At 42.0% G+C, this 13,613-nt stretch overlaps 1 protein-coding gene across 1 annotated transcript in view; it reads right to left on the reverse strand.

Annotated features, from left to right (window-relative positions):
- Nucleotides 1-13,613, reverse strand: part of Acvr1c (activin A receptor type 1C) — a 91,272-nt gene that overhangs the window by 11,302 nt on the left and 66,357 nt on the right. Inside the window, exons 4-8 of the mRNA XM_085681110.2 lie at nucleotides 10,159-10,389; nucleotides 6,965-7,132; nucleotides 4,958-5,114; nucleotides 2,736-2,860; nucleotides 1,337-1,467 (exon numbers count right to left, since the gene is read on the reverse strand). Coding sequence (XP_085537236.2) covers nucleotides 1,337-1,467; nucleotides 2,736-2,860; nucleotides 4,958-5,114; nucleotides 6,965-7,132; nucleotides 10,159-10,389 — 812 coding nt within the window. The remainder of the gene's footprint in view (nucleotides 1-1,336; nucleotides 1,468-2,735; nucleotides 2,861-4,957; nucleotides 5,115-6,964; nucleotides 7,133-10,158; nucleotides 10,390-13,613) is intronic.

Genomic DNA, 13,613 nt, shown 5'->3' on the forward strand with positions numbered 1-13,613 from the left:
CATCAATACACAAATGCAAATATTTTTCAAGATATGCACAAATATATGGCAAAAATCTAAATAAAGTCAGGGAACAATAAGAAATCATTAATATTAATATTAACCACTCAGCAAGGCAGAAAGTTCCTCAAAGATTTCGGAATGCTCCACTTTTCAAATTGTATATTTACAGCTTTTAATTTGATTATTTAAAATATTTTAAGATATTTTAAACTTTCCCAGTTTATATACCTGTGTAGTTAAAACTAGTAATAGCCAGGTGTGGTGGTGCATGCCTTTTTTAAATTCTTTCAGTTATGTTACACAAGACTCAAAGCCTGATCCTCAAATAAACAGAGATGAAATAACTACACAAACGATAAAAGTGGTAAGACTTTGCCTTAAACGAAAGAGCTAAAATCACGGGGGAAGGAAACAGATGGGGTAAAAAGGCGACTACATAAAATAATCCTATAACAAAATAAATAGGGACAGTGTCACATAAAATGGTTGTATTTATTACCAAAATAAAGCTGTAAATAAACAGTAGTGATTGGAAGGGGAGATTGAAACACATAATCGGGGGAGAAGGCTGCCTTTCCTCCCTCTGTCAGAACTTATGGAAGGCAGAATGACCACTGTGTACCGTGTGTCCACCTTGCTTGGGTTACAGTCCTGCATTGCTTATGCTGACAAGACAGCTAACAGCTGGATCTAAGGCAAGGCATCTTTTCTGATGAGGAAGGCTAAGCTTCAGGCAACTCGAGATTAGGTACAAATTGTTGATTACTATACTAATGAGCCAATGATTTTGCCCATGTCCTTCAGTTCCCTGCTCCCTTGCAGTGTGGTGGCAACCGTGTATCCCTTGTGACAAGCACTGAAAAGTCAGTGTGTGCACCCCTGTTTCCTCTCTCTGATAAACACAGAGACCTGGAAACAGCACGGGGATGGCAGCAGCAAGGACCAGTGCGAATGAATGGCTACTGAGCCACCTCGGTGAGGACGGATGTCACAGACTATATCACTTAAGCCCCAGAGGACTTCAGAGAGTCACTGTTGTCAGAAGCCACCAGGGCTTCAGGGGTTCATGTCAAGGATGCATCCCACTTAAGGGGATAAAACCCTCTAAAGACATTTAAAAAAAAAAAGGCATCCCTCCATATATGGAATGAACTGCGTACTCTGGAAATCCTCACTGATACTACTCTGAAGAGTAAAACAGAAGGAAATCAGAAGAACACAGCTTGTATTAATCTCCAGTGGATGAAGAGGAGGACAGCAAGAAGGAGGAAGCTGGGGAGGGAAGAAGAGGAGGGAGGGGGAGGATGCAGGAGGGGGAACGTAAGAGTCTTACTTCACAACTTTGCCACTGGTTTGGGATATTTGGTCGGAACTTCTGGTCACAAACCACCTTCCTCATGTCTTCTATCGAAGGATCTGAAGGCACCATGTCATAATAAGGCAACTGGTACTCCTCAACCATTCCTGGAAGAAATTCGCAGGGTAAATTCTCCTGCATACACAATCAATAATGATGTGTATTTCAAACTAGTATGCTTAGTTCTGCCAGGCATGCATGATAGCCTAGAAAAGTGTAATCTCACTTTTGTTAAAATAGTATATCACTATTAGGCAGGATTCAGTTCAAATCACTCAGCTAAATATTCATGTAAAGTTATGACACTTTATAATATAAAAATAAATAGAATAAAATGTAAGTTGATATCGTTATCATATGTAATACATAAAATCCTGCATAAATGTATATAATTTTATAACAATACAAAATAAAGCAAATATGCCTCCAATAAAAACAACGTAACTTTTATTTTCATATATTATCATTATATGGTTCAAAAATAATCCAAAATAATCATATTTATAAAATATCATCATTGTACTGTAAATAAGTATATTTCTCTATCAAAGCAGTATGGGGCGGGAGGTTGAAGCTTTTAGATAATTGACTTAGCCAGTGAGACACTGCTTCCAAGTCTGACACAGTGATCCAGTCTCCAGATCCCACAGGGAAGAAAGAAAATTCAGTCTCACGAGCTGTCCTTGACCTGCACATGAACTCTGTGCCATAGCACATGGGAATGCACACATGTGCATATGCATACACACACATGCACACACACACACACACACACACACACACTGCTAAACCAAGGCTCGTCCTAAGTGTGTCTCACAAGAGAATACTCAGTAAGCTGCTTTCTATGAGCATTTAACTTCTCTATTGATGCAGCAAGTTCATTAGACTGCATTAGCAGGGGTTCCCATACCAACTTCTAAACTCGGGAGCAGTAGAGGACAGGAGATGACTGTCGCTCACTTCCCCACTGCACTTTATCCGTCCCTGCATTGACATCACCAGAGGGAAAAGAGGAGAAGCCTGTGGACGGAAGGCTGGCCATCCTCCACCTCGGTGAGCCACTTAGCTCCTTTGGGACAAGCGTAGGGATACCAGCTGCTGCAAACTCCAACCAGATCATTTTTGAGTGATTGGAAATAATCATGACAGGCATCAGAATGAATAGCATTGTCACCTGCATCTAAGGAGAATCCAAAAGATAAACCCGCCATTCTCCACAAGGGGCTCCACGTTTGCCCCTGCAAAGAAATCACTGAAAAGACTTCTCCTCACTATTCAGAAACTATCCAGTATACTATTGGGAAAATACAGAAAATCACATCTTGTCTCCAGTGTCAAGGAAAGGGGATCAAAAGGATAGTTTCCAAAATCTTACCTCCAATCGAACACCTTCGAGCTATTTCCCAATAAACCAGCCCCACGGAATAGATGTCAGCTCGCTTGAAGGACTCAAAGATGCTCACATTCATTGTATCATCGAGCATTTCAGGAGCCATATACCTTAAAAATGCGCACACTGAGATTCGGCCCAGTAAACCACAATCTTAATGCATCGCGATACAAACATAAATTAAGATCGCTCACATCAGTGTCAAAGGTCCATGTCAGATACCGAAATAGGGGGGACATTAAAAAACATAGTTAGTGACTCAATCGTCATTGTAATACATTTTAAATGAAACTAAAGGTCACACAGCTTTACATTATAGCAGGATCATTAGTAAAAGGCCTAGTACTTGGGAAGAATGAATTGGGAAGGCCAATGAGCAAAGCACACCACAACAGAAACAGAGCTCAGCATCCCAAGAATTGGTCATCACAGACAGCTCCTGTCTGACAGGGATGGGATTCACTCACCAGAGGGGGCTCAACCTCCAACACCAGGAAGGCTAGATGGTATTCCACAGATACCTTCTCAGAATGAAAAATTTTACTCTCTACCTTGCCAAGAATAGTATGGCCTTGTTCAAACAAAACTTAATGGTAGAAGTCCTGGAGTCACAAGACCTGACTGAGCCTAACGGACCCATAGAGTTGAGCGTTTTCCTGGAATATATTCTCTTGAGTTCTTTTCAAAGTGTTCTCCCCCTCTCCACCCCTGAAAGGAAATCAGCACCCAAGCAGTCCCTGAGGGGCCCCGATTCAGCAATGGTAGGGTGTGTGTTACTGAGAAAAGAAGAGGGATCGGTTAAGACCAGGCATTCTCAACATGCCTCCTTGGAACGCCTATGACATCCGTAATGTCAACCAGCAGACAGTAGACGGCTTGCGGGCACTGTCCTGAAATCTCAGCTGGCTTGAAGGCCAGCTCTACCTCCTGAGAAATTCGCTACTCTCCAGTGCTTTAACAAGTTCAGAGAAATGCTTTGACTCTTGTGATTTCCAGGCCAAGAGCTCTGGAATTATGAAAAAGTAGCTTGAAGTGTGGAACCCAGCCAGGTAAAGGAGCTGAAAGAAGACTAGCTGAGGAGCCACCTGCTGGTCAAAACAAGGAACACAGCAGAAGTTTAACGACTGCCAAGCCTGTGGCAGCCACAGCTGTGTGTGCTCCGTTCCCTTCATGCTTCCTCCTAGCTTTGTTATATTCCGTTCCTTGAAAGTGGAAACGGTGTTCAAATGCATATTATCTCAAAGTACATCATTCTGGGACACTAAAGGCAAGTCCAGCTACAGGTAAGATATAAATTGTACACTGTATCTTTGTGTGTTGAGGGAATTGACTGTCACACACGTGGTTTTATTATCTATGCCCCTAACCCATCTCCTCCAATGCCCTGGTTTTGCATGTGGTCTTTAAAACCTGAACCTGTACAGCAAGCCCTGACTTGTAGCTCAGGGTACCCAAGACCAAGTTCTTAGCACAAAGGAGATTTGTTTGTCCCAGAGGGAAAAAGAGACAAAGACAGGAGATAGATGGCAATGGAGAAAGAGAAGGGGACAAGGGAAAAGGGGCAGGCATATTTTTTGTGGGGGACAACAGATATGGTTACTAGAAAAAATATGGTTTATAATGGTAAAAGGGGAAACCTCATGTTAGGAGAAGGCATTTAGTTTTAACTGGGTGTGTTAGGTGAGCCAAAAGGGCTTTTGACAGCTAGACTCCAATACTTTGATAGTTGGATCTTGGTAGTCAGCCTCAGGAGGAGAAAGTAGCCAAATAAGGGAATAGACCTTGACGACTAGATTTAAGAATGTAATCTGGGATTTTAGCAAGGCAGAGGGAAAGGGGAGAAGTTCAAGGCCTGCCAGAGCCATTTGCCACGCATGAGCTGGCTAGCGTCCATTCAGTCCCTATATACTACTGAGGTGGTTTCTCTTCTGCAGAAAAGACATCTGGAAAACTTGTCACATAAACATGGCATGCTGTCATCTTCGCCACCACTACCCACTCTAGACTCTAAACTCAAATGGCTGCTTCGTCAGGACAAGGAGTCAACTTTCCAACTTTGAAGTCATTATGGCTTCTCAGTGTCTCTGAAAAGACTTCTTGCTTTTGCGAGGTCTCGCGTTTTTCACATTTGGACACACATCACGGGCAGTCCCCATATTTAATCAATCATATATGCTTTAGTGAGCGGCCAACGAAAGTCATCTTACCTCTTTGTTCCCACTTTGGGATTCTGCGGTATGTCTATAGTGTTCATGACGGAGTCATGCTTCACAGCCAGCCCTAAGTCAGCGATGGCACAAGTGTCACATTTTTTCACCAAGATATTCTTCGACTTTATATCTCGGTGAGCAATAGCAGGCTTACCTACAAAACGTGAGAAAAGTGTACTCATTTGTTCCCCTACTGAAGACAGAGTCTCTTGAAGCAAATCACTTAGAACACTTAGCTCGAATATCGCCCCTTTAGACACATCTTCCCTGACCGCACCCCGAGTCCAGCAGTGCGACAGGGGCTTTGGAGAGGCATTCAGCCTCCTAGCCAAACTCCAAGCTAAGCGAGGGCCGTCTCTGGCTTTACACTCAAGCAGTTCCAGTGTGTGGAGCACCAGGTGACTGTTGTGGGCATTAATAACCAGGTTTTCAATAAATGAGTTTAGGTTGCTACTACTTGTGATCCACAATATGGCAAATATTTTTTAATAACATATATCTCAAAATTTTACTACTCTAGACTAGCAATTCCCCAAATGAGGACAGAGGATTCACGAGGGTCCTTAAAACGACTATATATCTACCTGCCTGACTCATACCACCGTTTCTCCCCTGACTTCAACTAAACCATATAACAGAATGAGTAGGATAAAGAGCATGTGTGAAATAAGCTAGTTATTGAGATTATTTTTAAAATTGTAGAACATTTTCACTCCATTGCCTTATTTAAGAAGTTGTAAAACACTTGGAAGCTGTTAGTCATATTAATATTTAACTTTCTAATTACAGCTCTTGAAATAAACAAGATTTTAATTTATCAGTAAAGTTTTTAGTATGGAATGTATTAATAAATACAACCTACATTTACCAAAACTTTGGGGAGCTCAAAGACCTTTAAGAATGTAAAGGGGTCGTGAATCTAGTCCCCTATTTAGACTAACCATTTTTGAGAGTCACTTTCTGTAGGCTTAGTAAATTAACAAAGCAAAGAATATTATTTGGATTTCAAGTATGATATTCAAATACTCTTTTATCTTTTTGAAGCAGTTCCAGTCTAATATGGAGTTCACATGTAACCCAGGACTGCCTCAAACTCATGGGTATCTTCTGTCTCAGCTTCCCACACCTACTTTCTGTGGAGAGCCGCAACCACATTCTCCATTACTTTAAGGGGCAGAGGCATATTGACCTCTGTGACTTCAAGGGACAGAGGTAGAGATTGACCTCTGTGACCTCAAGGTGTGGTAGTACATGCCTTTAATCCCAATGCCTGGGAGGCAGAGGCAGATTGACCTCTGTGACCTCAAGGTGTGGTAGTACACGCCTTTAATCCCAATGCCTGGGAGGCAGAGACAGATAGATCTCTGTGAGTTCAAGGTGTTGTAGCACAGGCCTTTAATCCCAGCATTGGGGAGGCAGAGACAGTGGGACTATAATGCACATATGCTTGGTAACTTTCCACTGCTGCGTCCCCGCCTACTCCCGAGGCGTTATCTGGGTTGATGGGCAGCGGACCAATCCAAGAGTGACACGTCCGAAGAGAGGACTGTTTCCTATATAAGGGATGGGTTCCCCTCATTCTGGGTCTCCGCTTTGGAAGCTTATGCTCTCTCTCTCTCAAGACGCATTAAAGCTTTTCTGCAGAAGGATCCTAAGTGTTCCACGTCGTTCTTGCTGGCGAGACGGTAGCGCGGGACAGCTTTCAAATATTCTTTCATGGTCATGTTTTCATTCCCAATCACATTTTAATTATCAAAAGCAAGGATTTATATGACTGTGTAGCCTTTGCCACCAAAATAAGACTCCTAATGGCATGGGTAGAACCACTGGGGATAAAAATACATCATGAATAACGTGTGTGGTGCTGAGGATGAGAAAGTTATTTGCTGCATGACAAGAACCTCACTGGTATGACGTACCTTCACTGTTCCTCTGGGTTTGACGATTGCGAAGAACTGAAATACAGTCAATAGAAAGACCAGTTTTCTGAAAGGAGATGCCTACCTTGGGTACCAACGATCTCCATATGTAGATGAGCCAGACCACTGGCTATTGAAAGGGCCAGCTTGATCATTCCAGCCACGGTCACTATGTTTCTATTCAAATAGTCATATAAGGAGCCCTGTTCGTGATACTCCGATACAAGCCAAAGTTGAGTCCAAGTTCCATTATCTAACGAGAAAACAACGTTTAAAGTCACAAATGTTGGGAAAGCATGCGGACAGTTTTAAAAACAACAGTCATCTGTACCATTTATGAAACAAAGTTAATTCTTCTAGCTGGGAAGCTGTGGTTAGGGAAGTATCAAGTTCTCAATGAGTTATTGAAGATATCGGGTATGGAGGAAGCTTCCATGGAAACAGAAAGATGTAGAAGGTGGTTCTAACAAGGGAGCAACTCTTTGCCTGCTTACTTTCCTCAATAGTTGCTGGTAACAGCTACCATCATGTATGGGAAACTTGGAAAAAATGCATCATGGGAGATACTTCTGAGAGGCACATCTGGCCTCTGCCTTATCCTTTACTCTTAAGCTTTTAAGAAAGATTAAATCAATAAAAAACAAGAAATATAACAAATTTACACCAACCACTATTTTCACCACCAGAGTGCTGATAGTCTAACAATGTTCATGATTTTTTTCCTTTAAAAATAGGAAATTCTGTACTTCAAACAGTTGTATAATGAGCTGCGCTCTGTGATACGTTTGCTAGACATTCTCAGACAGCATTCCCATTTAAACAAAAAAATCAACCCAGCATTTTTTTAAAAAGACTTTTAACGGGTGAGAAATTAGCCTGATGCTTCTCTAAAAGCGGCGCTTCAACAGTTACTTGTAGTTTTCTTTTTCCTTTTTATTTCTTTCTTTCTTTCTTTTTTTTTTGGATCTTCAAGACAGGATATCTCTGTAGTTTTTTTGGAGCCTGTCCTAGAACTAGCTCTTGTAGATCAGGCTGGCCTTGAACTCACAGTGATCTGCCTGTCTCTGCCTCCCGAGTGCTAGGATTAAAGGCGTGCGCCACCACCGACCAGCTACTTATAGCTTTCTAAACAAAGTGTCTCCAACAATATGGGCTGCTCTGGCCACTTCTGAGACTCAGATGGACTCTACGGTGAGCATTTGCTTAGAGGCTTTCCTGCCCATGTTCAGGAATGGAATGGTATCCATCGATTTCATTTCCACAACCAGGCAGTAAGGAAGCTTCATGACACGCAAAAGGCATTCTACTCTAAAGTTCACTAAGAACCCACCATCCATCAACCTCACCCTCAGACTCTCCCTGCTAACACCTGCACCGAACTATACTCTCAGACACTCGGCTACAATGTACTGTAAATGTTGCATGAATAAAGAATGTGTGAAGATGAAAGTGATATTAGAGATCATTTGGTATCTGAACAAAGTGACTGATAAGGAAGGATATGAAGTCAGGTGAACAGAAGGAAACAGGGGCTGGAGAGATGGCTCGGCTATTAAGAGCTCTGGATGCTCTTGCAGAAAACCTAGGTTCAATTCCCAGCATCCACGAGGCAGCTCACAACTGTCTGTAGCTCCAGTTCCAGGTAATCTGACACCATCACACAGACATACATGCAGGTAAAACACCAATGCACATAAAATAAAATTATATTAAAAAAAAAACCAGAAGGGAACAAAGATGAAAGATCACCTCTTTGGGGGCAGATTTGTCTGTAAGGCAGGAAGCACTATGATTAAACTAGTTTATCATTATAAGTTAGGTGACTAGTCACTACTGTGCTGATTAATTTTACAAGGAAATAACTCAGCAGGGGAGAAGTGGTTCTTAACCTTGGGACAGTAACTCTATTTTCAAAATTCTGGACATAGTGTAAATGTATATATATGTCCTTAGGAACTTGGGAAGCAGAGTTGGAGAGATGGCTTAACAGTTAAGAGCACTGACTGCTCTTCCAGAGAAACCGGGTTTGATTTCCAGCCTCCACATGGTGGCTCAAAATAATCTGTAATTCCAGTTCCAGGGGATCCAATGCCCACCCTCTTCTTTCTTTGCTGGGCACAGGCATACATGCAGGGAAACTACCCCAACATATGAAATAATAATTATAATAATAATTAGTAGTAGAGGTGGTGGTGGTAGTAGTATCTCAATTTTATTCTCCTTCCTTACAAACCATAACTAAGAAACATAATTCTGGTCAAAATGTGCAACGAATGCTAACTTCTCTTTTGTCATCTAGTTACTCATAAATAAAATCATGATCATGCTTCTATTAGACAAAACTATTTTTTAATTTCCCAGGCAATAGTAGATAAGTAAAATGTAAAATTCATAGATAATTTAGTTTAACCTTTTTGTTTGTTGATGGGATTGTAACTGTGGCTCCATCAAAGTTCTTCAAAGATACTGAGACTATTAAAGGTCTAATTTCTAACCTGACTGGGTTGCATTTTCTCGCTCCTTTCTGCAAAGCCAGAACTCTGTTGGAAGAAGCAAGCAAACAAAGAAACCCACTAACTACATGGTTTCCCTGCAGTGCATGGGACGGCATTTTAAGAGTTCTGACTTTAAACACCAGATAGATGATCTTTTTTGTTCCAGGACATGAAAACAATCAACAACGAATGACTCACCTGTCAGAGTTGAGCTTCAAATTCTGAGACATGTTCGAGTTAACAATGATAGAAAACTCCGCTAATAATTACACTCTTGTCTCAGTCTCAGTCTAGAGGGGACACGGCTGAAAACTGTTCTCTTGCACACAAATCTTGTGATATAGATTCCATCCCGGTTGATAAACAGCGGGCACTCAAAATTCCAAAATTGTCCCGCTGCCAGTACACTCGATGCCCCCCCACCCCCACCGCAGTCCAAAATGCCTCTAGATATTTCCATAACTCAGGGTGACTCAAGACAGGAAAACCAGGCTAATGGGTTTTCTGAGAACTGGCTCCAGAGGCAGATGGCTGATTCCTGCCCAGGACCAGTTACCTAATATCTTAAACACCAGCTTCACTGCATTGTCACGACTCCACACTAGCTATTCACTGCTACAGCTCACTGCTGAGTTATGGGCATTTACTTGTGGGAGGGAAAAAGGAATTTTCTTAATAAAGAAGCTAGAACATTATGCGTCTTCTTGAGACAAAGTGACGAGTCCCATCTGTCTTACAAGCAATCTCACATATTTCTTACCGACCACGGTGACAGTGACCTTACCTTTGTTGTCAGCGGCAATGAAGCCAAGGATGTTCTCATGTCTCAACATCACTGTCTGATAAATTTCTGCCTCACGAAACCAAGATCTTTCGTCTCTAGAGGAGAATATTTTCACAGCCACGTCTTCCCCACACCATCTTCCATGCCACACTTCCCCGAATCGACCTTTTCCTACGATTTCTTGAAGAACAATAGTCCTCGCAATTGTTCTTTGAACCAAAAGAGGCAGACCTAGTCAAAGGAGAGGCAGACAGAACCTTCAAAACAGCAGTCACAACCATGACGCTGTTGCATAAAAAGCAAACACTTACACACGTTAGTAACTTTACCAAGGTTGAAGAAATAAGCACCATTCCAACAAGCTGTAAGGCCAAGGCATGACCTAGAAAATGTCCTAAATTATTAATTTCTCTTCTCTCATGAACTAGCAATGCTTTCTGAACACAGCCTGATGCTACAGATATCTGATTCCTAAGAACTGTGGCAAATCCCCTGGATTCCCCCTAAAGCCATTCCAATTCCTAAGGACTCCAAGCAAAGCATGCATGGTTAACATTTAAAATAAAATGCAGAGCTCCTGGGTACCACTGTGAAAGGAAAAGAATTAATTCTCCGTGGATTTTCTGCAAAACAAAATTAAAATGTGCGTGTCGGGAATCAAATCCAATGACTGATAAGATAAACATGTTATTCTAAGAATGCATATTTGTGAAATAAAAACATGTTCTGTGGATCTGTAGAATGCTCATATTTTTTTGTGGTTATTTGGAAATAGGGTCTTGCTATGCATCCTTGGCTGTCCTGGAACTCACTCTACAAACCAAGCTAGCTTTAAACGCACAGAGCCCTGCCTGCCTCTGTCTCTCAAGTGCTGGGACTAAAGATGCATACCACCATGCCCACACAGGTTGTACTTTTTAAAGCAGTAACTTTACTTCTAAAATTCTATCCTACAGAACTAAGTCAAAATGTAGGGGTCTGGATAAAGATGTTGAATACATTGTTGCTAGTAATAGTAAACAAAACTGAACCCTTTCAAGTAAGAAGGCAATTGTGAAATATGGTGCAGACACACAAGCACAGATAAGTAAAGGCCTGGGTCTTGACTTCAGCTACAGCATCTAGTCAACATTGTCAGATTATCTAATTTCCATGAACTTTCGCACGCTCCTCTGCAAAACTGGACAGTGGGAGAGTTAATAAGCAGTTTGAGCCGCTAGCCCTGTACCTGGCCTAACGCATGATCAATAACGGGTACCCTCAATCTTACAGCAACATCTGCATGAATCCTGTAAGACTGACCCTAATGGTGCTGCCAATAGAGCTTATTCCACTGGAGACTACTCTGCTACAACGGCAAATGAAAACGGCAGAGTAAATTTTGTCTATATGAGTTTGCAGCCTTTCAAGCTGTGCATAGAAGAAAGACTGAACTGCATGGTGGAATCTCAGTGAATTAGAATAATAGTCTTCCTTCTCATCTGCTGCATTTTCAACATAAGGCCCAGGAGAAGGTTTTATTATTCCTGGAATTGTTGTTGTTAGAAAGCAAATAGTTGAAGTGGCTACAGGATGCATATATTCTAGAAAGTCAGTTTGGTTACTGTCACTGTCCTCAGGCAGCGAGAGAAAGCAATGCCCATGTGGCTCCTTGGGGGCATTGTCCCCTGATCCAAGAATGAGCCAGTGTTTACACAGATGTTCTCCTCTCCAGGAGAACCACCCACGATGGTAAACAGGCACAGACTATAAATTCACTGGTACGAGCCTCAACAATTAGTCAGCAAGCCCCACGGTCCGAAAGTTCTTTGGGAACCATCTGGTTCAGCCTCGTCATTTATCGATGAGAAAATGGGAGCCTGACAAGTCATTCGATTTGAAGAAAGTCCGCTGCTGCGGGAGGCTGACCCAGAGTGCTTTGCGCCCCATAGGAGGACAGACCCGTGTTTCTCTCTGTGGGAAGGAAGATATCCAGTAACAAATAGCCAGGGTTATTTTTGTAGGCTTCACTCAATGTTTTTGGCCCAAAGTGGCACTAACAATTATTAAGTCAAATCTCAGCATATCTCCCTCCCAACATTATCACCCACCGACAGAAAAAGAAAGAAGTCGATAAGACAGTGTTTCCACACGGCAGTTGATGCAACAGCCAATTGGTGGATAAAGAACATCGCAACCTGTAAGGGGACCAGCGGGGTGAGCCGGGTGAGACGCTGCTTTGGCTGCCTCAAAACCTTCCAAAGCGAATAATGAGATGAACCTGAGTAGTTTTTGTGCTACACAGTTTCAGACTGCATTTGAACAGAAACTTTGTCTCTTGCCATGAGTTCATTTTAATCTTTTCACCAGGGATTATAGAACCTGATGTCTGGTTTGTGTCACCATCTGTCAGAACGTTATACTGTAAGACAAAGAAGCTGGCTTCCTACTTCCGTCAAAGCCGCCTGAGACAAAGCCCACTCTCAGGCACAGTCCAATAAAACACCATTTATTTTCACTTTGTAGTCTCTCTAACTCTTTGAAATTTGTCCCTGACCTGGTCAGGGATAAGCTTCGTAATCAGGGTTTTTCAGTATCTGACAAAGCTGCCTCAGATTCAAGGTCACCAACCAATTGAGAAAGGCAGAAAGGAAGCAGGCTGGTCCAGTATCCTCCCCACAGGCAAGCTATTGTGGCAGAAGCGTTGCCAAAGGTAAACCTGTTCTCTCATGATTAAAGGCATGTGCTTTTAGCTAGGGGTCACCGCCAAGCAAGCTCGCTTTGAAGAGACAAAATGCCTAAAGCGTGTTCAAATTTGTGCTTAAGGAAATGTATTTATGAACAGAGTCTGGTGGTGCAGGCCTGTATTCTCAACTATTTGGGATGCTGTGGAAGGGCTAGCCTGGGAAAGTTAGTGACACCTTATCACTACCCCTCTTCACACACACACACACACACACACACACACACACACACACACACACACACAAACACACAGCCTAGGAATGTAGCTCAGAGTAAGAACACTTGCCCAGCATGTGATGCATGAGACCTTGGTTCAATCCACACTGCAAAAACAAAAAGAAATTATCCAGGCTGGGGCATGTTTTCTTCTTCCTTCCACAAGATGTCTTAGTATAATCTCAAAAAGAAGAGTCTAGAAGCTGACAAATTCATATGCATGCTTGAAGATATACTTTTGAAGCCATTAAAACATTTAACAGGAATTTTTCTTTGATTTTTATTGTTAAGTGAATAATACATATAAATATATAAATATAGCCTGATTTGGTGTTTGTTTAATCATGGGGCCCCATGAGATTTTTGGACTCCATGAGATTTACTCTTCCATGTTAGCATATTTGCTGGTATTGTCCCTATTCAGATCTTACTCAGACAGTCATATAGTTGAGGTATCATAGAGCCAATGTCTCTGCCGTTCCTAGGAGACACGATCTCACAGAATTATTCCTGGT

Source organism: Myodes glareolus, chromosome 21 (assembly GCF_982192425.1).
Source record: "Myodes glareolus chromosome 21, mMyoGla1.1, whole genome shotgun sequence".
NCBI classification, from domain to species: Eukaryota; Metazoa; Chordata; class Mammalia; order Rodentia; family Cricetidae; genus Myodes; species Myodes glareolus.